Source organism: Erithacus rubecula (genome assembly GCF_903797595.1).
Source record: "Erithacus rubecula genome assembly, chromosome: 20".
NCBI lineage: Eukaryota > Metazoa > Chordata > Aves > Passeriformes > Muscicapidae > Erithacus > Erithacus rubecula.
The window spans coordinates 5,203,834-5,226,218 of record NC_136672.1 but is presented as its reverse complement, the minus strand read 5'-3'; the positions used below and the strand labels follow the sequence as shown (position 1 = coordinate 5,226,218).

At 49.1% G+C, this 22,385-nt stretch overlaps 1 protein-coding gene across 1 annotated transcript in view; it reads left to right on the top strand.

Annotated features, from left to right (window-relative positions):
- Nucleotides 1-22,385, top strand: part of MYO15B (myosin XVB) — a 42,894-nt gene that overhangs the window by 8,151 nt on the left and 12,358 nt on the right. Inside the window, exons 9-40 of the mRNA XM_079323369.1 lie at nt 205-318; nt 1,866-2,027; nt 2,410-2,523; nt 2,930-2,988; nt 3,078-3,201; nt 3,596-3,691; nt 4,292-4,423; nt 4,586-4,711; nt 5,173-5,250; nt 5,578-5,720; nt 5,812-5,857; nt 6,212-6,336; nt 6,442-6,559; nt 7,008-7,180; nt 8,238-8,331; nt 11,937-11,994; nt 13,482-13,609; nt 13,711-13,806; nt 15,304-15,539; nt 15,613-15,785; nt 16,467-16,539; nt 16,955-17,161; nt 17,238-17,317; nt 17,494-17,591; nt 17,755-17,842; nt 19,158-19,268; nt 19,402-19,496; nt 20,036-20,254; nt 20,716-20,812; nt 21,144-21,299; nt 21,547-21,736; nt 21,847-21,937. Coding sequence (XP_079179495.1) covers nt 205-318; nt 1,866-2,027; nt 2,410-2,523; nt 2,930-2,988; nt 3,078-3,201; nt 3,596-3,691; nt 4,292-4,423; nt 4,586-4,711; nt 5,173-5,250; nt 5,578-5,720; nt 5,812-5,857; nt 6,212-6,336; nt 6,442-6,559; nt 7,008-7,180; nt 8,238-8,331; nt 11,937-11,994; nt 13,482-13,609; nt 13,711-13,806; nt 15,304-15,539; nt 15,613-15,785; nt 16,467-16,539; nt 16,955-17,161; nt 17,238-17,317; nt 17,494-17,591; nt 17,755-17,842; nt 19,158-19,268; nt 19,402-19,496; nt 20,036-20,254; nt 20,716-20,812; nt 21,144-21,299; nt 21,547-21,736; nt 21,847-21,937 — 3,900 coding nt within the window. The remainder of the gene's footprint in view (nt 1-204; nt 319-1,865; nt 2,028-2,409; nt 2,524-2,929; nt 2,989-3,077; nt 3,202-3,595; nt 3,692-4,291; nt 4,424-4,585; nt 4,712-5,172; nt 5,251-5,577; nt 5,721-5,811; nt 5,858-6,211; nt 6,337-6,441; nt 6,560-7,007; nt 7,181-8,237; nt 8,332-11,936; nt 11,995-13,481; nt 13,610-13,710; nt 13,807-15,303; nt 15,540-15,612; nt 15,786-16,466; nt 16,540-16,954; nt 17,162-17,237; nt 17,318-17,493; nt 17,592-17,754; nt 17,843-19,157; nt 19,269-19,401; nt 19,497-20,035; nt 20,255-20,715; nt 20,813-21,143; nt 21,300-21,546; nt 21,737-21,846; nt 21,938-22,385) is intronic.

The window sequence follows — 22,385 nt, the reverse complement described above, 5'->3', positions numbered from 1 at the left end:
CCCTCAATTAGTTTTTCTTAATGGTTAAATATTAGAGCAAATATTCTCTCAGATGGAATATTCTTCAGGTATCACTGGGAAACCCAGGACCCCTTTCCAATGAAGTGGTTCTGAGTTTGTCCTGCTGCCCCCAGAACGTGTGTCCTGCTCTGAGTGTGCTCTGGGGGATTTTGGATGGATATGATCAGGCATGTGTCCCACCAGGCCCACGGTGAGAGGAATTACCACGTGTTTTACGAGCTGCTGGCAGGGCTGCCCGTGCAGCAGAAGGAGGAGCTGTACCTGCAGGAGGCTGACTCCTACTTTTACCTGAACCAGGTGAGAGAGATGGGCTGTCCTGCAGCTGGCAGAGAAGAGACTCAGCCATCCCTTGTGTTTAGTTACAGAGGCTCCAAACCTCTCTGCTCCCCTGCAAACCCCTCCCAGGAGTGTGCTAAAGTCAGCTCTGCTCCTTCTCACACCTGATCTAAGAATCTTTGTCTCTTTTGTGATCATTGTCTCACCTTTCAGGCCCCTTTGCTCTGCAAGGACAAACTTTAACTTGAGTAGACTCGTGGCTCCATCGTGTGGTGTAAAATCCCTTTTCTCCTTGCCTTTCCTTGCTTTTGCAATTTACTGTGGGACTGCAAAAAGCAGAGAGGATTTCTGTCTTCTGCAAAGCTCTTGCTTTATTGACTGAGTCAATATATGCAGATTTTAAACCACTGAAATATGTCACTGAATTTATACCACTGAAATATACTGCTGATTGCAATTATTTAAGTTGAATTCGTTTGTCAGATTTACATCAAGTCACAATCTTGGAACACCTTTTTTTTTTAATTCTTTTGGGTTTTTTTATTTTTCTATTTTTTGGGGGGTGTGAGTTTTGTTTTGTGTGAATTTTAAAAATATTTTTAAAATATTGCTCTCCATAATCAAGATCACAAAAATAGCAAGAGATTTCTCCTATTTCAGTGTGAGCCAGCTTTCCCAGGTGGCAAATTCAAATTCTTCCCAGCAGCTGCGGTCAGGAGGAATCCTCGGTAGAGATTGCAATCACCTCACCCCCAGGCGAGGAATGGACAACAACAGCCATTAATGACTCAAGGATGGAGAGCAATTAAGAGCCCAGCCCTTAATGGGTGATTAATGACTCCTGGCAAAGCGTTGTAAAACAAAGTCTTCAAGGTGATAATTAAGGAGTATCCCAGCCTGCTGCAGAGAAGGAAAGGGGAAAAAATCAGATTAGGTACAAAATAGTTAGCAGAGATTGAGAAAATCTCTCTTGGATCTTGGCAAGAAGAAGCCCAAGGGCTGCCTGGACTCCATCCTTGTCTCACCAAAATCTGCTGAGAGCTGGGATCTGCGGTGAAAGAACGCCCTTGAACACAAACAGGTTCTGCAGACCCCCCTGACCAGGACTCCTGTCACCTTTAGGGGCACTGGGAGTATCCTGTAGAGACAAGAGAAGCAGAGCAGTGCTCAGCCCACGTTGCAGTGGAGTTCTGGGCTGGGGCTGAAGCCCTGGGGGCTCCCTGGGTGCACAGACCCCATCTGGGGGAAAACCCTGCCATCATTTATTTGGGATCCACTCAGGCTCCACTTGTCTCACATCCCACCCGAGCAGGGGCTCCTGGGGAGCTTGGACTGGAATTACAGCAGAAACTTGGCATGTGTGGGTAAGAGAGATCTTAATCTAAAACTCCAGAGTGGAGAGACTGGCCCCTTTCCAATGCTGAGTTTCCACTGGTGATGTCTCTTATCTCTTGAGATTCCTCCAGCCCTTAAAACACTGAATTACCTCTCTGAGGGTTCCTGATGTGGCTTAACCCCAGCCTGAGGCTAAAGGGGCTGATCACGATTTTCTGTCCCTTTTCTCTCAGGGCAGAGCATGTGAAGTCCTGGGGAAGGAGGACAGTCAGGATTTTCAGGTCCTGGTGCAAGCTCTGGAGGGAATCAGCCTCTCAGAAGATCAGCTGAGCTCCACCTGGGCTGTGCTGGCTGCTGTTCTGCAGCTGGGGAACATCTGCTTTACCTCCTATGAGGTACAGTAACCCAACAGCTTGGGGATGGGATATTTATACTGAATATTGCTGTTGTACCGTGTGGGGGGACTAGGACATGATTCCTGACTGAGGATGACATCCTTTGGAGATCTTTTTGTCCTTCCAGTGTTGGGCTCTAGATTGGTCTAGGGACAGAAGATGGGAGGCAATCAAAGGTCTTTAGAGCTTGGGTGGCTTTTTAAGGAGCCAAAATGAACCTGGTGCTCTGCCCAGGCTGTGCCCAGCTCTCCACAGATGCTGTTGAGAATATTAATACAAGAGTGACCCTGTATCCCATCCATTGCTCCTATCCATAATATATAGCAATATCGATAGTAATATATGTATAGTAATGTGTAATAAAGAACATTTTATTATTTAGAAAGAATCCTTTGAGCATGCAGCCATTGCCAGTGCCACTGAGATCCAGATTGTGGCCAGTCTGCTGCGGGTGCCAGCAGAGCTGCTGCAGAGAGCTGTCACCCACCGAGTCACTGTGAGTACCTTCCTGGGGACTCACCCCTCCTGCAGCACACAGTGTCCTGCCCCACTCTCCTCAGATGAGGAGGCTCAAAATCTGGGAGGAAACAGGAATAAAATGGTTGGGATGGGCTGAACCCCCCCAAGGCAGCTCTGTAAAGTTGGCAGAACTCACATCTAGGAGGGCTCTTTTCTGATATGAGTGGCTTCAGATTTATCACTTTGGCCAGCTGACTCCCACCTCTGGCAGCAGAATTCTGGGTTTAGTTTTTATTTTGATATATGGGTAAATTCTCAGCCAAATAGAAAAAAAATCTATTTATTAACTGGGTTGACTTCCTTGTGGATTTTTAAAAAAAAAATTGTGTGTTTTTGTGAGATAATAAGAGTAAATTTTATCTTTTCATGTTACATCATTCCAGGTTACATCTTATGATCAGATCATCACCCCTCTGTCTGTGGAAGGAGCCATTGATGCCAGGTGACTTCTGCTGATGTCTGGGTGGGTGAGATGCCCCCAGAGGTGCATTTACTTTGCAGTAACTGGCTCTTGTCCCCTCTCCCACCCAGGGACTCCATTGCCAAGGCTCTGTACTACCTGCTCTTTGAGTGGCTGCTGCTGAGGATCAATGAGTGGTTGGCTCCCTGGGAGTCTGACTGTGCTGTGGGCATTGTGGATATCCATGGCTTTGAGGTTATTTTTAATGTTCTTTTGCTATGGCCTGGGCAGTGAGGGCATGTGCTCACCAAGGCCTTGGAGTATTTTAATTAGGGCTCCTGTTAAAACCTCTCTGTCCCAGTGAGTGCTGAAAACAATGGAATACAGAGGTGGGGCTGTGCATCCAAGAGTGGATGGTTTTTCCTTTATGCTCCTTCACAGCCTGTCTCACCTCTGGCTGTTCAGCCTCATCACTAAACCAGGCTGAGAGCTGAGAGCTTGCAAACCAGAGGCTGAGGATGGTTTGAGCTGGCTGGGTTCATTGACACCAGCCAGAACCAGCAGCCCAGCACAACTCAGCCTGTGCAGCATTTAGAGGGAGCCACAGCTCCCTGGGCCTTGGGAGGGATGATCCTTTCTGTCTTGGCAGGATCTGGGAGTGAACAGCTTAGAGCAGCTCTGCATCAACTTTGCCAATGAGCACCTCCAGTGGTTCTTCAGCCAGACTGTCATTGCCCAGGAGGAGGTGAGTGGGCTCAGTGGAATTCAGCACCTTGAGGCAGCTCACCTGGACTGAGCTAAGGCACCCCCAGATGCCTGTTCATTCAGCAGGAGCATTTCCTGATCCTCAGCAGGGAACAGGAAACTGAATGGTCCTCTAGGAAATATCCATGGAATCCTAATCCAGAGAGCTGCCTATTTAATACCTTTTATCAATTCTACAGTACATTAGGGGATGGAGATTTTGTCAGTACCTTTCTCCCTTTTCCAGGTTTTGGGAGTGAGTTGGTCAGGGTCAGAGCCCAGACCTCAGTGGGTACTTCTAGAGCCTGTTTGGCTTCTCTGTAGCATTTTCTGTACCACTTATGTCCTGGGGGGTGAAGGTGTATTTATCACACTTGTTGCCTTCTACAGTTCACTCCATCACTCAGCATTCCTCTCTCAAATCAGGAAAATCATTAGTGGCTTTAGAGAGAGCCACTGTTTCATGAGACAAAACCAGACAATTCTGGGCAAGTTGCTAACAGGAGTGGAACACTAACTTCCTGATGAACAACCCAAACCCCTCTGCTAATTCTATCCATTTCTCCTTGTTTGCATGACTGGATTTGGCCTTTTCATGCAGGAGGAATACAGCCAGGAACAGCTAACCTGGATTCCCATGTCCAAGATGTACAGCCAGTCGTGCCTGGATTTCCTTACTGCAAAGCCCCATGGCATCCTGTGCATCCTGGATGACCAGACCTCCCTGCCTCAGGTGAGGAGCTCCCAGCCTCTCATGGGATCCCTTTCAAAGGGTGGTTAAGGTGAGGCTGTTTTCCACAATGACTGCACAAATATTCAATGTTTTCACCTTCAGTTTAACAGTGGCTTTGCAGCCCACTGAGTGTGTTGCAGCATCAGGAAATCTCTTTTTCAGGCCACAGACCACACTTTCCTCCAGAAGTGTCACTACCACCATGGAAACAGCCCTTGGTACACCAAGCCCAAGCTGCCTTTGCCTGAGTTCACTGTGCAGCACTATGCTGGCCCTGTCACCTACCAGGTGAGCTGGCAGGGGCTCAGAGCAGCTGGAGGAATAACCCATCCTGGGAACAAGCTGAGGGTGTCCTGATGGACCAGCTCTGTGGCCAGAGCTCTCCCCTTGTGGCTGCACATCCCTCCAGAGCATCAGTTTATCAGAAGAGAGGAGGTTGTTATTAACAGAGCCAACTAAGCTGCCTCTGGGCAGAAGCAAAATAAAAATTGCCCTCAGTGACACAACAGAGCCCTGGAAATGCAGGAAAGCTCTTGCTGCTGGGAGAAAAAAATTAAAAAAAGGTGAAAGTCTGCTGGGTGATGTGAAGGAGAAGCAGAAGTTGTTGTCCTCTCTACCCTGGTAGCAGCAGGAAGAACCAGCTTCATTCTCCAGGGCTTTCCCCTTGTTCCACCTCTCCAGCTGCCTGCCCCAGCCCCAGTGTGTTTGCCTGTCTGAATGATGCTTTAAATCAGACTTTGCCTCTGCAGGTTCACAAGTTTCTCAGTAAAAACCGTGACCAGCTGAGGCCAGAGGTGCTCGATATCTTCTCCCAGAGCAGCCTCAAGGTAGAGCAATGGGTCAGGGGGAAGATCTCTACAGCAGACACCCAGTGATCCACTCTTTGTCTTTATGTGAGAAGCAGAAAGCTGCTGGTCAGGTGTCAGGAGAACCTGGACAAGCAACAAGTTTTATTTTACTGAATTTACTTGGGAACTGGGCAAATTGTCTTTGCCTGCAATTGATGCACTTTATATATAAAACACTCAGAGTGCCTGAGGATGCAGCTGCATTCCTGACACTGCCAGGGGAAATGGCCCCCTTAAGCTTCAGGTAGAAAAGATTCCTTTTTCCCCATAGTTGAGTGAGTTTTGGTAATTTCTTTGTGTTTGCAGGTGGTGTCTTGCATTTTCCAGAGGGCTAAAGCTGCCTGTGGCCAGCAAAGGGAGCTGGGGGGAAAAGGGCTCAGGCCTCAGACCTCCACACTGGTGTCCAAATTCCAGCAGTCTTTGCAGGAGCTCACAGCCAAGCTGAGAGGGTGAGAGATGCTGCTGGCACACACGGTGTGGAGTGTTCCAGGGTCAGCACAGGGAGGAGAGTGACCCAAGGTTGTCCCTTCTGCTTCCCAGGAGCCATTCCTTCTTCATCCGCTGCATCAGCCCCAACCCCAGGAAGGTAGGGCAGCACCCGAGCTCCTCCTGGGGTCCCTCATCCTTCATTCTCCTCCAACAGCTCTCCTTTCACAGCTGGCATTTAAACTGCTTTGTTTCATTTCATAGCTTGAGACTTTTCTTCCCTGTTATGTGTCCCACCCTTCCCTGTGGCCATGTGAGTTAATCCTGTGCTGCAGAGCAGAACCAGGGTCAGCTGGACACCAAAGTGTTCCTTGGGCTTTGTGTTCCATGGCAAGATCCAATCCAAGGACAGAACAAGACGAGAGCCTTTCTAAACTCCCTGCCTTCAGTCTCCTTTCTCTTTTTATTTATTTATTTATTTTCTTCATTTTTTTCTTCTGCTCTATCTTTGCAGCTGTCAAATATCTTTGATGTGGAGTATGTGAACTGCCAGCTGCGACATTCTGGGATTCTGGAGGCCATCCACATTCAAAAGGAGGGATTCCCAGTCCATCTGCCATTCCAGAGCTTCCTGGCCAGGTACAGGAGTGTCCTGGCTTGGGATCCCCCAGCCCTGGATGGTTTTTTCTCTGAGGGCTCCATGTGCAGCCCTGGTTTTTGTCACAGCCACTCCTCCTGTCCCAGGTACGGGCTCCTGGCTGGGGGCAGCCCCAGCAGCCTGCAGCAGAGGGAAGGCTGTGCAGCAGTGCTGGCTCACGTCCTGGGGAGCCCCTCGGATCTCTATCAGATGGGAGTGACAAAGGTGACACCTGCAGAGAATCCCAGCTGGAGCACACAGCCCCACCCAGCCATTCCCAGGCTGGAAAGCACAGAGAGGAGCTCAGCCTCTGCCTGGAGAGAGAGGACCTTGCACACCTTCCCCTCTCACCTTTGCCTCTTGTCTCAAGTACAAGGAGGCATTTTTAGCACTTCACATTAACAGGAGACTCCAGCTCCAGGCTATTGTAGCACGGCCAAGTCCTTTGTACACCCAGCATTCCTGGGCTTCTACTTTTGCTGCCTGCTAACCTTCATCACTCCTTGATTCCTTATCCACCACAAATGCATCCATCTCTACCACCTGCACCCCAGTTTCATTACCAAAAACCCTTAAAGTCTACAAAGGGATAAAGCAGCAGTTTTTGTTATTGATCAGCTCTGGGCGAAGCTGCAGCTTCCCTGGTGGCTCAGCAGCTGCTGCCTTTGCCCAGGTGTTCCTGAAGGAGGAGGCCAGGCAGCTGCTGGAGAGGCTGTGGCAGCAGAGGCAGAGCTGGGCAGTTGTCACCCTGCAGAGGAGATTCCGGCGCCTCGTGCAGCGCCGGCGGCTGCGCCTGCAGGAGAAGGTGACGGTGATCCAGGCTCACTGCAGAGGCCACCAGGCAAGGTCAGCAGGGCCAGCCCAGCAAGGGACAGCCAGGTGTCCTGGTTTGAAGGACAGGTGTCTGCCAATAAAAGCAGAAACTTCTCTTGAAATGCAGAATGTAAACCCCCTCCCTCCAAATTATAATAATTTTGAAATTAAGGGGCTCTCAGGCAAAGATATGGGAATTAGGAATAACAGTTCTTTACTAGGAAAGTTAAAATAGAAATACAATATTACAAAGAACAATCCCAAACCCTGCCAGAGTCAGAATCCAAGCTGACACCTGTCAGTCAGTCAGGGTGTTGGCACAGTCCCATTCAATGGTGGCTGCATCCTCCTGCAGTGGCAGATGTGGTTCAGCTGGAGCAGTGCTCCTGGAGAAGGTGCAGTTTCCTCTGAAGGTCCAGGGATGATGTGGAAAGGTCTGGCTTTCCTCTGGAATCCAGTGGAAAGAAGGTGCCTTGGTGTCCAAAATCTCAGTTTTTATCTGGGTGGGAAAGGCTTGGCTCCTTCCCTGGCTGGAGCATCTCCCAGTGGGATGATGTAATTTTATCAGTCATGCACTGGGACTCAATGGCCATGAACAGGAGATATCTCCTGGAAGGAGGATGGGTTGTGGAAAGATAAAGATGATTGCCCAGCTGGTTTAAAGATGGCCCATTAGCAGATAATGTGTGCCAGGAGATCAGGGTCACTGCCCCACCCAGTTTTAAATAATGGCCCATTAACAGGAGGGAATTCCCACAGAGATAAGAATTGCTGCCAAACCCAGTTTTTAACAATGGCCCATTAACAGGTGATACCTCCTGGATGAAGGGTGGGTCATGGGAAAGATAAAGGTGATTGCCCCAGCTGGTTTAAAGATGGCCCATTAGCAGATAATGTGTGCCAGGAGATCAGGGTCACTGCCACACCTGGCTGCAGCAGATGGGGACAGAACACACATTGCTGGGCACATCCTGTACTGCCACTCAAAACGGCAGGTCTCTCCTCACCTCAGCTCCTGACCTGCTCCATGAGCATTTTTGTGGCTGGTGTGTCCCACATTAGCCAATTCTTTTCTTTCTTTGTCCTCTAGAAAGCGTTACAAGAGGTTGAAGAAGACTTTGGTGCAATTTAAAACCATGATTTTAATCTCCAGACCTCTGATTCGGTGGAGGAGGCGCTGCCAGGTACCAGCAGTGCTCTCAGAGCAGGGGGTGCAGGAGGGAACATTGCTGCAGGGTGAGGCCAGGGCAGGGATGGCTTTGGAAGGGTTGTGGGGAATGACCCACTGAGGTGTCCTTCGCCCTCTGTCTGACACAAATGTAGTCAAATGAAGGAGCCACAGGGGCTGGAGCCTTCTCTCTCTAAATGGCATTCAGAATTGGCACAGGTATTGCAAACACAGCTGAGTCACAGCTCTGGCTGTGAGCCAGGGTGGGAATGATGACTTAAGTTTGAGCTCTTCTATTTTTCAGATCCTACACTGCATTAGGGTATAACTGAACTCCAGATAGAGTGTTAGCAAGTTCTCTTCACATTTTGATCAGACAAAACAATCCTTCCAGGCCTGAGAACCAAGACACCCTCTGCCTCAGGCCCCAAAAAGTATAAACAAAAGTGAATTGGGGGGGAACGAACTGGGGGAATGTGACTTCATTACCTGAAGCTGTAATTGGACAATTAACCTCTGATGCGCAGATAGACCAAACTTATTTCTGTCTGAGAAACTCATGACCATTGTCCATCTTGGGTGTAGCCTCTGTGAGGTTTTTGCACTGTCCAAGGTGCATTTGTTAAAGGCCTTTTAAATCCCCTTTTCATTCCCTAACTCTGTCTAGCCTGTGTTCTAGGTGGCTTCCCCAGGCATCACTCCAGGCTGCCCTACATGAGGCAAGAGCTAGTTCCATCTGTGGTCTTCAGAGCTGCTGTTCTGCTCAGGCTGGAAGGAATCATTCATCTTGCTTTTTTTGTTGCCCATTTCAGTTTCTGATGGTGACTGAAATGCAGAATTTTTTCAGTCCACAATTATCCAGCTTCAGGCTGCTGAAGCCCTTGGCCTTTGAAAATCAGCTGGGGTGAGAACAGGATTTTTGAGAGGATGAGAAATAATGTACAGGAGAGAGCTATGCTTCTGTCAAATGGGTATCATCATGTATTCTGCACAAACGATCAAAATAAAATTGGAAAGAGGAAATCAGACCACTCATCCTTAGAGTAGCTACAAACACCTCATAGCTGCCAGCTTCACAAGGGCAGGACCCAGCACAGCTGCTGGTGTGGCTGAGGGCATGGTGGGGCAGAGGGTTGGGGACATGGTGTTGATACAAACCTGCAGAGGTGCCTCCTCTCCTGCCATGCCCAGCCCAGCGTGAGTTTCTATTGTTTCTTGTCCTTCCCACTTGGACTGGATCCAGCTTTTCTTTCTCCCAGGTAACCACAACAGTGCAGCTCTTTTGAATTTGTTTCTATTCCTTCTGTGTTTGTTTGCTGAGGTCTCTTGACGTGCTGCAGCAGCAGCAAAGGTCTCAAAGTTCATCTGCTGCAAAGTTCCTCCTTTCCCCCACCCCACCCCACAGCCCTGCCCTTTGGACTTTAGCTTGTCACTGTCTTTCTGAGCCCAGCCCTCATAAGCTGCCATGTAGTCACAGTGCTTAGCACACCTGAGAGGCAGGAGAGAGGCAGAGACAGAGATCCTCCTTCCCCATCTGGAGCAGGAGTCAGGTGAGTGATGAGGCTGGGGAACAAAAGAATGGATGGGAAAGGGCAGAGCTGAGAGGGAGTTTAGCTTTTGGTATCCCCCCACCTTTCTAAAGGGTTTCCCCTCCATGGATGAGTTCACCTGTCCATGTTCAGGCTGTTATCATGTGATGCTGAAGGAGGCAGGGAAATATTTCTGGCAGCTTCTGGGTGCTTTAGTCCTGAGCCACATCAAATGCTCAGCAAGGGAAGGTGGGCAAGGGCTGGAGGCTCCTGCTGCTGAACTGTGTTGTGAAGGGCAGGAGGTGATTCTGCAAAGCTCAGGCCTTTGCCTGGGCAGCCCCTTCTCAAGACACTGTGGTGGTGTCCCAAGGAAGCTCTGTAACTGTTCTGTCATTTTATCTGCTGGAGCAGGACATCATCTCCTGCCCACCCATGGCATCTGCCTCCAGAATAGCTGGAATTGACTTCATACACATCTTTTCCCACCCTCCATCCCCTTTTCATCTCCTAACAGCAGGAGTTAGAGGAAAGGAAACAAAGAAGGAGCTCCCTGGCCTGTGGTGACACAGAGAATAGTCCCAGCCAAGGAATGGTGAGTTGTCAAATGGTCTGGGAGGGGCTGAGATCAGAAACATCAGGTTCTCCAGGTGTTCTTCCTCCCTTGTGCCTCCTCAGCCCAGGCCTGCTGGGGCACAGCAGAACACCTAAAGGGGGCACATGTGTGGAACCCAGTACAGAATGCAGGTTAGGGGGTATAAAGAGCCTTCTAATCCAGAAATATCTCATTAGTTCAGTGATTCCCAAACTCTGGGCACAGCCATGCATCATAAATCAGTCCTGAGTCAGAGCACTGTGTTTGTTCACAGAACTGGACCTGGTCTTCAGAGATGGAGGGAAGATTATTTCTGGTGATCATCTTCTATTGTGAGGGCTGGGAATGAGACATTTCTGCATAAATATGTTAACAGAAGCTGATGTAGAGGAAAGGATGTATTAAAGGCTTCATAACACATTTAGCCTGTATCAACATTTCTAAGTAATGCCATTATTTATGTGTCTAGACTGGACACACATTTGCTGCAGTGTCTGATCAAGGGAATCTGAATTGATATTATCCACAATTGTGTATAGACCTGTCAATAACAACACGAATAATTAGCCCTGGGTGCTCTTGTGTCACCTGATTCCTCAGGTGTGGATCCAGAACTGTGGAATTTCACAGTCCACTTCCTGAATACACCATTGAAAAGCCAGACTTGAAGTCAAGCATCTTCTTATGAGCATAATCAAACTGATCAAAAATGCCATGAATCTGGCTTTATGTGGAGAGAGATGTCAGAATAATGTGCTGGTCACAAGAGGCTTTACTATGCAGATCTTAAAAAAGAAAACAAACAACATACACAAAAAAAGAAAGCAAAAAACTCCAAAAGCTACAGTTTTGGCTTGGTTTTATAGTGCTTTAATCTGAGTAGTTCTGTCTGAAATGCCCTGAGCTGTCTCTACATGCAGTGATGCTGACACACACTGTGCTGTATTGGCCCATTTGCTTCCTCCCCTGCACCAGTGCAAGGTGCAAACCAGTGAAAGATCAAGACTCAGTGGCCAGATTCTCATGTATTACCCAGGTAGAGATGTGAGCTCTCTTAGGAGCCTCCAATATACATAAAAAATCAGAATCAAGGCTCATTTAATGCCATAGCACTTGTGGATACTGAAAAATCCAAAGAAAAAGTCAGGAAGAAATGGCCCTTACCCTTCAGCTGCAGTCTCTGCAGTGCAATATGCCAGACTTGACAGGAATAGGGATAAATCAAAGAAAACCAACTTTCCAGTCATTCCCCTTGTGGCAGTTGATGTTTTATTTAGGAATTGCTCCCTCTCCCTCCCTTGCAGACCCATGTCACACAGCTGTGTTCATGCAATACCTCTCTGTTTGCAATGGTTCTGAGTGTTGTGGAGGCAGAAGTCCCTGCTTTGGCTCAGTGCTCCATCCCTGTCCTGGCAGTTTCCAAAGCAGTTTCACCCAGTCTCAGCTCAGGGTTTTATGTGTTTCTCTGGCAGCCAGTGGCTGATTTGTCTCTCTCTGCAGGACGTGGGGCTGCTGGAGATCCCTGCAGAGCTCTCAGCCCTCCTGCACCTTGTGGAAGGTGAGGCATCCTCTTCCTTCCCTCCTTTCCCTGTTTCACTGAGTGTTTCCTTGTTTATGTCAATGTGTGTGTTTGTTCTCCCTGCTGCCTGTCACTGGGTTGGATTTGGTTCATTATCTTTGCAATGTAAATATGGTAAAGGCAAATGGATGGATGTTTCCTACATGGTAGGGAGGAAAAGCAACTTGGGCCAGGGGGCAGAACACCAGCTTAAAAATCAGTATATTTGTTAATTTTTTTAGCTTGTCTTTTGAACTGGGCTGGTAGAACTGATGGCAGAGATGGTGCAAAACTCTTTGGTCAAAGTTACATGACAGCAAAATGCTTAATGAATCCAAGTCTCTGGCAGAGATGAGTCTGGGGTGGAAAAACTAAACCCATCTTTTACCTACTCTAAAATCTTTAAGGAAATTAAAGGGGAAGAAAAGGACAGTTTTGACAATTTCAAAGAAATATTTTCAGTTTTCATCAAAAATTACTTCCTCAAATGGAAGTTTAAAACAGAGGGAAGGAAAAACAGTAACATCTTTATTGTGGAACATTGTAATAACTAGAGATATAACAATTTATCAGTCCAAGGATAACAATTTAATAACTTTATGATGTAACAATGTAACAAGTTTAGCATGTGTTTATATATCTATTTTGGGATGCACCAGTTGGTTTTCAAATCACCAAAACACCACTGACTGCAATAATTCACAAGCTGTTGATCTGACCTTGAGCATTAAATTAGGAGCAGCTGTGTTTCCTCTGTAGCTCTCTACAATGTGAATATTTGAGCTGCAAATAGGCTGGGGCAGGGTTTGCCCCTCTCTGTGTGGTGTCAAACCCAAAGCCAGCAGTGCCTGTGGGGGACAGGAAGGGACACAATGAGGGACAAGGGTCTGGTGAATCAGAGCAGACTGTGCTGGATCCCCAAATACATCACATTTCATGGCAGAGCCCTCCAGGGACTGTCAGCTGGGCTAGTGAGCAGTGTGAGCCAGAGGGGCTCAGGGGGCAGAGAAACTGCTGGGAATGAAAACTGATGGGGAGGAGGGAGAGCACCAGGGGACACGGCTGGAGAGGGAGGAAGGCACAGGAGCTCTGCTGCATTGAGGAAATCCCTTCATTTAGTGATGCTTGTTCTCTCTTATCCATGGTAAATCCCTCATTGCAAAGACCTCTCATTTCCTGGGCACTGGGCAGCTCTCAGCAGTGTCCCTGGAGGGGCTCAGCATTTCCTGCCTGCAAATGCTGCAGGGCAGATCCAATCTCCAGGTGTTCCCTGGGGGGAAGAGTCTGAGAGATCAGAGCTGTAAAATCTCCCCCCTGAAGAGAGTCCTGGTGGTCTCAGGGGGCTGAGGCTGTGCCTGCTGGGGGGTCTGGGCAGCAGGGTGGGCTGGGTGTCCCTGGAGCCAGGGGCTGGGGCAGGGAGAGGAGCAGATCAGCCTGTGTGAGTTGTCTCTGTGCTGCCACCACACCAGAACCTCCTTTCCTTGCAGGACACCGAGCCCAGGCCAACCAGATAACAGAGACACAGCCCCCAGAAGTCAAGGTCAAGGATGGCCTTTCCCTCCCACCCACCATCAACAGCTATCCCTTCTCCTCCTTCATCAAATCACACTTCCAGGTAGGAACTCTTTTTATCCCTCTTCACTGCCTCCCCTGTGGGCAGACACACTGGTTTTAGCAACACCAGGAGCAAATATTTCTATTTTTGTTTGTTTGTAGAAACCAGATTTCCCTGCCCCAGGTCAGCCTCTGCAGCACCCCTTAACCCACCTGGATGCTGAACACCAGGACAGTGCACTTGAGATAAACAAACTGGTAAGAGATGCCCTTCTTGACCTTGCTGAACAGCAGGTGGGCACAGACAATGTTTTAATGCCTTTATACAAGTTGCTGCTGGTGGATACTGTTCCCAGAATACATGGAGAGCTGGAAAAGCAGAATAAATTCTGGGCTCTGGAGCAGACAGAGATCACATGCAGTTTCTTAGGTTTGCTTGTTTTTGGAGAGGCACAGACCAGCCAGTGATGGAATCTCAGATTTTGGCAGGACATATAGGAACAGAACTGCTAAACTTTAATATCCCACTATTGCAGACTCAGCAGCAATAATAAGGGAAGTCTGTCTTCTCAACCACTTACTCATCTATCAGTCATAAAAAAGTTTAATTTAACCCAGATCTTTTCCATGATGTGGTTTACAGCAAACATCTCTATTGCACCTCGGGCTCACAGATGTGTCAGTTCCCAACAGGGGACAGTGAACTGTTGTTTAAAGGCTGGAAAAGGGCAGGGACTTTGTCATCAGGAAAGTACACCTGGAACCACACCCTCACTGTAGTGTTTGTGTGAAGGGGATGGTGCCATGTCATCTCTGTGGATGTGAAACATATATGTCTTTATATTTATCTTTTAAAATGGTTGAAAATAGAATGAAACTCCAGATATTTTCTAAGTAAATCTGATAATCTTTTGGGGAATTACATAGAATTAAATAAGCCCATTAAGAAAGTTAATACCTAAAAACAGGCTCTTGTTTTGTCCTCATGATCCCAATTATAGAGAAGCATAAGCTTCAATAAAATCTTGTGAATAGGATTGTGTTTAAGCAGAATACTATTATTTTTCTAAAGATCAAAGGCAGTTTTTCCTCTCTTGCTAATGAAGCAGGGATTTGCTACAAAGAATTCCATGAGAACTGAACAACTACCATCCCCTGTTTTCTCAGTGAATCTCTGACACGCATTAAGTGTTTTTAGAAGTGTTGTTACTCATAAATGTTCTTTCCAAAGCTGTACATTTTAGAAAAAAAAAATTAATTGGTGACATACTGAAGTGTAGAGATGAAAGAAATCATTCTGTACCAAAGGGTGAGAAACACAAACTAGAAAAGCAGTGAAGGTGTGATGTGCATAGCCAAGAAGCTGAATCATTTCTTCAGTGAGTGTGTTGAGACACCACATCCCATAGTACTTGGTGTAATATTAACTGTACCAAAGGTTTTAAACACTCAGTGGGCACAGCAGCAGGTACCCTGTGGTGATTTACTTGTGTGTCTGAGCCCTGCCCGAGGGGAAATATTTTGCCCTGGACCAAATTCTCAGTCAGACCTCAGAAGAGACTGAAGTCACCCTGACTTTTAGACAGAATCCAGACTCTGTAAACGTTGCCTCCCAAATTCCCAGCACTTTGGTGGTGCACAAAAACCTGAGGACAGGCCCCAGTCAGGTCACAGCCATCCTGGTGAGCTCCTTCCTGCACAGTTTGGGCTGAGGGTCACAGCTCCAGCTCTTCTCTCTCACCTCAATGCCCCCAGATCCTGCGGTTCATCGGTGACAAGAACCTCCCTGGCTGGCAGCAGGTCCTGCTGGGCAACTACATTGCTGGGAGAGGTTTGAGTGATGCTGCTCTGCGGGATGAAATCTTCAGCCAGGTGGTTTCCCAGACCTGGAGGAACCCAGACACGGAGCACAGCCAGCGAGGCTGGGTCCTGATGGCCACTCTGCTGAGCTGCTTTGGCCCCTCGCCAGCACTGGAGAAGCCACTGCTGAAGTAAGAGGAGAGAACACTGAGCCAGGTTTCCAGAGGGGCAGAGAGCAGTGCTCCATGCAGTTTCCCTCTCCAGGTTTGTGTCAGACCATGGCCTGGAGGGTTTCAGCGCCGTTTGCCAGCGCAAGATGCTGACGGCAGCTCGGGACGCAGAGCCCGCGCCCTCCAGGGCTTTCCCTCCCACCCAGCTGGAGTGGACAGCAAACCAGAGGAGGGGGAAGATGGTGCTGGATGTCCACACCTTCAATGGTAACTCACTCTTCTGCCCTCCTGCTGTCTTCTAGTCTCTAAGGACTTTCCCAGTGCAGAAATCAGCATTTGGGAAATAATTCCTTCAGCTAAGTGAAGTGGATCAGAACGCTGTTTGCTGGTACAACCATGGGGGAAATAAGCATCTGAATTTAGACCCAAAACTTGCAAGATCTAGGCCTGGTGGGACCTGCTTCTCAGGCTGAGGGATGAGATTGTCCTGGGTTTGCAGCCTGCACAATAGAGGGCTGTTCAGGCTGTGCACCTCTGCAGGGCTGTTATCCATTATAGCCCAGCCCATGCAGCAGTGTTTTGTTAGAGGGGCTTTCTGCCCTTCTCCCTTGTCAAATATTGCCTGAAGCTGCCTCTGGAGCAGCCAGCAGCTCTGTGAATTGAGCACAGAACATCCCTACTCTGGGTCCTTGTGAGTGGAGTGATCCCTGAGCAAACCAGGACATTGCAAGAGTTTTCACCTGTCAGGTTGGAAATGCCAGCCTGGGTCCCAAACAGATATTTTGGGTGTCCATGTGGAGCCTTCCATGAGCTTTCAGTCCTCCTGTGGCCCTGCTCAGGAGAGTGTGAAACTTTCCAGCTGGGCCCTGCCTGTCCCCCATGGAATGTGGGTGTTGCTTTGGGTCCTGCCAGGGAGGCTGTGGGTTCTGACTTTGCTCTCTGTGCCAGAGGAGAAGTTCTCAGCTGAGGTGGAGTCCTGGATGACTGGGGAGCAGTATGCAGCCTGCATCCTGAGTGCAAGGTACTGCCAGAGGGTGGGAGAAGGTCTGGGGGTGTGAGAGAGGCTGTCACCAGCTCTCAGGTTCAGACTGGTTTGGTCTGTGGGCTGGGATTTATATGACCACGTGTAGAATATTCACTTCTTGCCCACTCCAGCTTGTGCTCCCTTCTTCACCCTTCACATAACCCTTAGCCATAAACAGTGGGCTCCTTTAGGAACAGAGGAACCACTGGTATGATCTGTGAGAGCAGTTTCAAAGAAAAAAAAATAGTGAAAAGGACAAATCTTGAATGATTCCTAATTTTTTCTAATTTAATAGTTGACTCGTACCCTAAATCTGAAGAACTTAAGCCAGGATAGACAAGGCAAGAAGAAACTGAATGTGATGTTTTCCTTCCTCTCCCTTTCCCCTGCCTGGACACCTTTCCTCTCCCAGGGGCTGTGACAAGAAGACTCGAGGGTGGTCTGTCTCCATGTTCACTGGCAGCACATGGCAGGATCTGCTGGGCTGTGACTTTGTGCTGGACCTCATTGGGGAGATGGAGGAGACCAGCAACTTCAGCAGCTCCTCCCAGGCCCCCACTGAGTACCCCATCACCCCAGAAAGGGACAGGAGCATCCTCCAGACCTCTGACCTGGACATGTGAGACACCTGCTCCTCCTGCCTCACAGTCAACCATCTCTCAGCACTGTCCTCATCTCATTTTTCTCTTCAACAGGATCCCTCCTGCTCCAGGTATCCAGGCCCCTGCCTTCCCCCCACCCAGCCTGCCTCCAGAACTTACTGGTCTCCATCCAGGTGAGCTTCAGCCCAGGACTGTGGCTGACACAGGGAAGGGCCAGGTGGGCTCCAGCCAGGGCAGGGGGAGACAGGTGATTCTGATTGTAGAGCTCCACTCTGAAATATGACTAATAGGGGCTGAGGAAGGGGAATATTTCCTACCTGCCTTGTCACCAGACTTCTCTCTGCCCCAGACCCAAGGTTTAGAGAAGAGCTGAGGACCCCTGTAGGCTTGGATCACTATGTGGATGATCTCTTCAGCCCTGTGCTGCATCAGGGCTCCAGAGTGCCTGTAAGTCCCTTGCTGTTCCCTCCTGCTTCTCTCTGCAGCCCTCCTGTCCCTGTGAGTCCTTCAGGCTTTTTCCTGCCTGTTCACTGCCCTGCTCAGCTCAGACAAGCCTTTGGATGTCTGTTCCTCTGAGCTCAGATAACAGCTTTGGTTTGGTTTGATGCAGGAGATGGAGAACAGGGAGATTCTCACCAGACGCATGAAAGGAGGGGGGAAGATTGGACCCACACAGAGAGGAATCTTTCCTTCTGCAGGTCTGTAAGGGCGTGGACACACCTGGGAACACCTGGGGCCTTCAGTGAGCACAAGTCAGGGAGCCCCTTAAGTGCCAATTATTGCATGTTCAGCTGGTTCACTGGGCTTTAGCACAGGCTGCACTCCTCACTCCCAGGTGAGACAGATTCTTTGGGGAAGGTGTTAGATAAGGAAACTGCTTTGTGCTTTTCATTTCTCTTTTGAGCTGCTCTTGGGGTGAAGGCAGCAAGTAGCTTGTTTCTGACCCAGGCCATCTCTTCCCTAGACAAATGCTTGTAAGTCATGTATTCACCTTCTATTCACCCCATGCTTACACACAGCAGTTGGTGCCTTTATTAAGGGTGGTTTTAATTTTTCTTATTAATTCCTTACAGAACTTCCCATCATCTGTAGCTATTCCATGGGTTAGTAAGTCTGAACTTTGAAGAGGTTCTGGTTTGTGTGTTTGTTTTCTTTATTTTTCCTCATTTCTGTGGAACTAAGACTGGCATTTGCAGCAGGGTGGAGTCAAACACCAATACATTAATGGCACTGACAAATCTACTTGGGTGGGAACACACCCAGCAGTCTCAGAGAGCTGGGGAATGTCCAGCTCAGTCATTCCTGAGACAAGGACTACTTCTGGCTGTTGGAGAGGCTCTGGGGCATGACAAACTCTATTTCAGATCACTGGCCTGAGGCCAGTTTGTCACTTATGTGCTTCCTAGATGAGTGAGGTGCATGATGATGTTCCCATGGCATCCCAGGGCCATTCTCACTGGTGAGGACACCATGATTCAGTGGATCTGTGCTGAGTGCTGACTCCTCCCAGCTGAGTCTGACCCCACACTTGCTCTGCTGCCTTTGCACCCAGTGGGGTTGGTTTGTGACCCCATATGGGACTTGGCTGCTGAGAGCAGATTTCCTTTCTCCCCACAGCTCCTCCCCATGGCACACAGTGCCTCCAGGCCAGGGTTTGCTGTTCATCAGCCTGGCCACCCTCTGCAGAGAGCCCAACGTGGATGTGGCAGTCCCGGTCCCAGAGATCTTTGCCAGTCCTCAAGAGAAACCTTCTGTGATCATGCAGGAATTATTTATAAGCTAAATCATGAAGAATAGTGGTATTCTAAGCAAGGCTGCAGAAACTGAGTCTGAACACTGCTATTTAAAATCTGACAGGCCACACATTTTTGTCAGGTTTCCTTTTTCCACCTGAGTTTTGCTGTGTCCTGCTGTGGTTGGTGCATGTGGAGAGCACCAGCAGTGCTCTCTGGAGTTGCACAGGATATTCTCATTTGGGATTCTCCAAATGTGCACTTGGTTTTTTGCCTCCAGGCTTCTCTGGAATGACTCAAACCCCAGTTTACCAGCCCATGCCCTCCATGGTGGGGATGCCAGCAGCCATGCCCATGATGCCAGGGGCTGGAGGGATTGCACCTATGCCAGGTAACAGCAGTGTTTCTGAAACTGCAGAGGGGAGGGGGTAGAAGAGAGTCAGTGGGTGCTCAGGCTGATGCTCAGGCTCTGTGGGAAATGTTCACCTGTAGCATTTTGAAGGTGTATATGTTGTCTTCCACAGCCATGGTGGTGCCCCAGCCCATGGTTCCAGCTGTAGACCCCAGCCAGCTGGCAGCACAGCAGCAAGCCTTTATCAACCAGCAAGCCATGCTCATGGTGAGTGGAAGGGCCCCAGGACCTGGGAAGAGCCACACATTGGTGTTTGTGCCTTGGAGGGGGAGCCCAGCCCTTCTGCCCTTTGTGCCTGCTCTGGGCCACTCCCTGCTCTGTGCTGGGGTGAGCTCTAGGAAGTGGGGATGATTTAAAAACTGGGAACCTTTTTTGCCCCTTTGTGTCCATGGGGACACTGAGGCAGCTTCAATGAGTGAGGAGCAGGGACAGGAGCAGGTCCTGAGAAGATTCAGCTGTAATTCCCATGGGGTTTTAAGCTGGGGTTTGCTTCAGAGGCAGGTCTGCAGTGTTGTGCTGTCTGTGCAAAGCCGTGTGAGTGCAGGGCAGTGTCAGGCTGGCAGCTGAGCCTTTGGGGCTGTTAGGACCTCTGCATCCTTGGCCAGGTGGGAGAAGACTCCCTGGGAAATTTGCTGTGCAATGTGGATGTCTGGGGGTTGATTAACAGTGGAAACACAGGACAGCCTGTGAGTGATGGCTGGGTTTGTGTAGCCTAGAGCTCATGGACATTACAATTCCTTCCCCAGGCCCAGCAGATGACCCTTCAAGCCTTGAGCATTTCCCAGCAGCAGCAGCAGGAGCTGCAGAAGCAGCAAAAGTCTGTTGAGAACCCAAGGCCAAGAGTCTCAAGCCCAGCACGAGCCTCAGCCCCAGCCACTCTCCCAAAACCCAAGAATCCTTTCAGCAGCCAGGCTGCTGCAACATCAGCAAATTCTCCAGAGCCACCAGCCAAGGCAAAAGAGCAGGTATGAGAAACAAAAAGCTGAGGTGGATTTGGTTTGAATTTTGTGTTTGGTGTTTGCTCTGTGTCCATCTGTGTGTGGCTGTGGTTTGCAGAGAGGAGAGCAGAGATTTGTGCTTGCTGATGATACTGAGACCTTTCAAACTTTGCTTGCTGAGTCTGTAAGGATCAAACCTTGGTGGTTTTTGCTCTGTGGAGGTTTGGCTGCAAGTTGGACAACTCATTTCCAGTTAAGATGAATTTTTCCCCAGGAGAATTAATTACTCTGAGCTCTTTATCTTCCACCAAGCTGTGTTGGGCCTCTAACACAATTCCCCTTCTCTGTGCTTGGCTGGGGGTTCCTTGTGTTGAAAACTGACCTAGTGGATGTGGAGAGGTTCTAGATCAGAACTTTGAGACAAAATCACCCCTGAGCTGAAGGGCACTGCAGAGGTACTTGTTTAGAAAGCTGTGCACTCCCTGCAGGATTATGACTACGTGGAAGAGGAGTTCTCCAGCAATGAGGATGATGATTATCCTCGGGAAACCTTCCAGCAGAAGAGAGAGTACTTCCAGAAGATGGGTGAGCCTCTGCACTTTGGGAATTTCACTCATCATCACACCTTGCTCTGCAGCTTTCCTGGCATGCCCAGGTGTTCTTGTCTCCCTGTCTGGAATTCAGCTAATCCCTGCAGGATGTGTGTACAGGGGTTTGGGGTTGTTGTTCAGCTGCAATTCAGATTGTGAGCTGTTGTGAGGCCAGTTTTCTAGAAATCTCTGGGTTTGTGACTGCCACCTTCTCCCTCACTCTAGGAAAAGAGATTTTTGCTGACTGAGGCAAGTGTGGGAACTGTGCCACCAGTGGCAGGTTTTTGGTGTGGGTTTGACCAGCTCAAGTCCCCCTTTCTGTGCAGGAGAGCAGCACATCCGAGTGAAGAAAGTCAGACCTAGCAAAACCTGGACTCCTCCAGCAAAACCCCAGCCAAAGGAGGAGGAGGAAGAAGAGGAGGAGAAAAGAGAGCAGCTGGAGAAGAGGAAAGAAGTGAAGCCTGTCCCTAAACCAGTGCCAGGTAAGATGGGCAGTGGAGACCAAGCAGGTTGACAAGAAAGAACTTTCCAGGAACATCAGGCCAGGATTTAGGCAGAGGAGGGAAGGATCTGGCTCTTCTGGGACTCTGCATCTTGATAGGAGAGAAAAGAGAAATGTCAGGTCATGGCCAGTCAGCATCAGAGGGAAAGAAAGGGAAGGCTGAATGAGATAAAAGGATTTCTCCTGTGTCTTTGCTGGTCTGTTGATTAAAGCTGTCACCCCAACAGCTCCTGCTTCCCCTTTGCCACCTCCTGAGCCAAAACCAAAAACAGAGACACCAAAACCAAGGAAGGAGCCACCTGTAGTGAAACCTTCAGGCCCTGAGTCACGTCCTGCACCCAGCCATGAGATTGGGAACATCATCAAAATGTACCAGAGCAGACCAGCCCCCGAGCCCCTGCCCCTCCAGCCTGCCAGGTGAGAGTGGGGGATCCCCTGGGCAGGAGGGGCCTGGGGCTGCTCTGTCCCAGCTCTGCCACTGCACCATTGTGCCCAAACCAACAGTGCTGTTCCCTGTTCCCTTGCAGGAGAGTGTCCAAACCATTTATAAAGAAGAATGACCCCAAAGATGAGGCTCTGGCCAAGCTGGGAATGATGAAATCCTCACCTCAGCCATCAGTGAGTCCTTTGCTCTGGTTACTTCAGGAGCTCAGCAGACAGAGCCTGTCCATCCCATTTCCAGCAGGCTGGGGTCTCCCTGGTGCTGCAGTAGCAGCCAGCTGATTCCTGGTTGGGTTGTGGCATAGCTGGGAGCTCACACCATGGTGATGCCACCCTAGACTGGGTTCCAGCCTGTAAAGTCATTTGAGGTCCTGAAGAAAAGGAGCAGCAAGTCCTATTGTGAGATGCTTAAGGATGGTGCAGAAGCAAGCAACTCATGCTCTCCATGGCTGGCACCAAGACTTTGGCTTGTTAACATCCATTTTTCCTTCCCAAAGGAAAAAGAAAGATGAAAAGTCCACACAAGTGCCTGTGCATTTTGGTGAAAGAAGATCCAAAGCATTTGTTCTCAATTACTTGGTGCTCTGGGTTTGGTTGATCATCTCTTTGCAGATTTTGTGTTGAT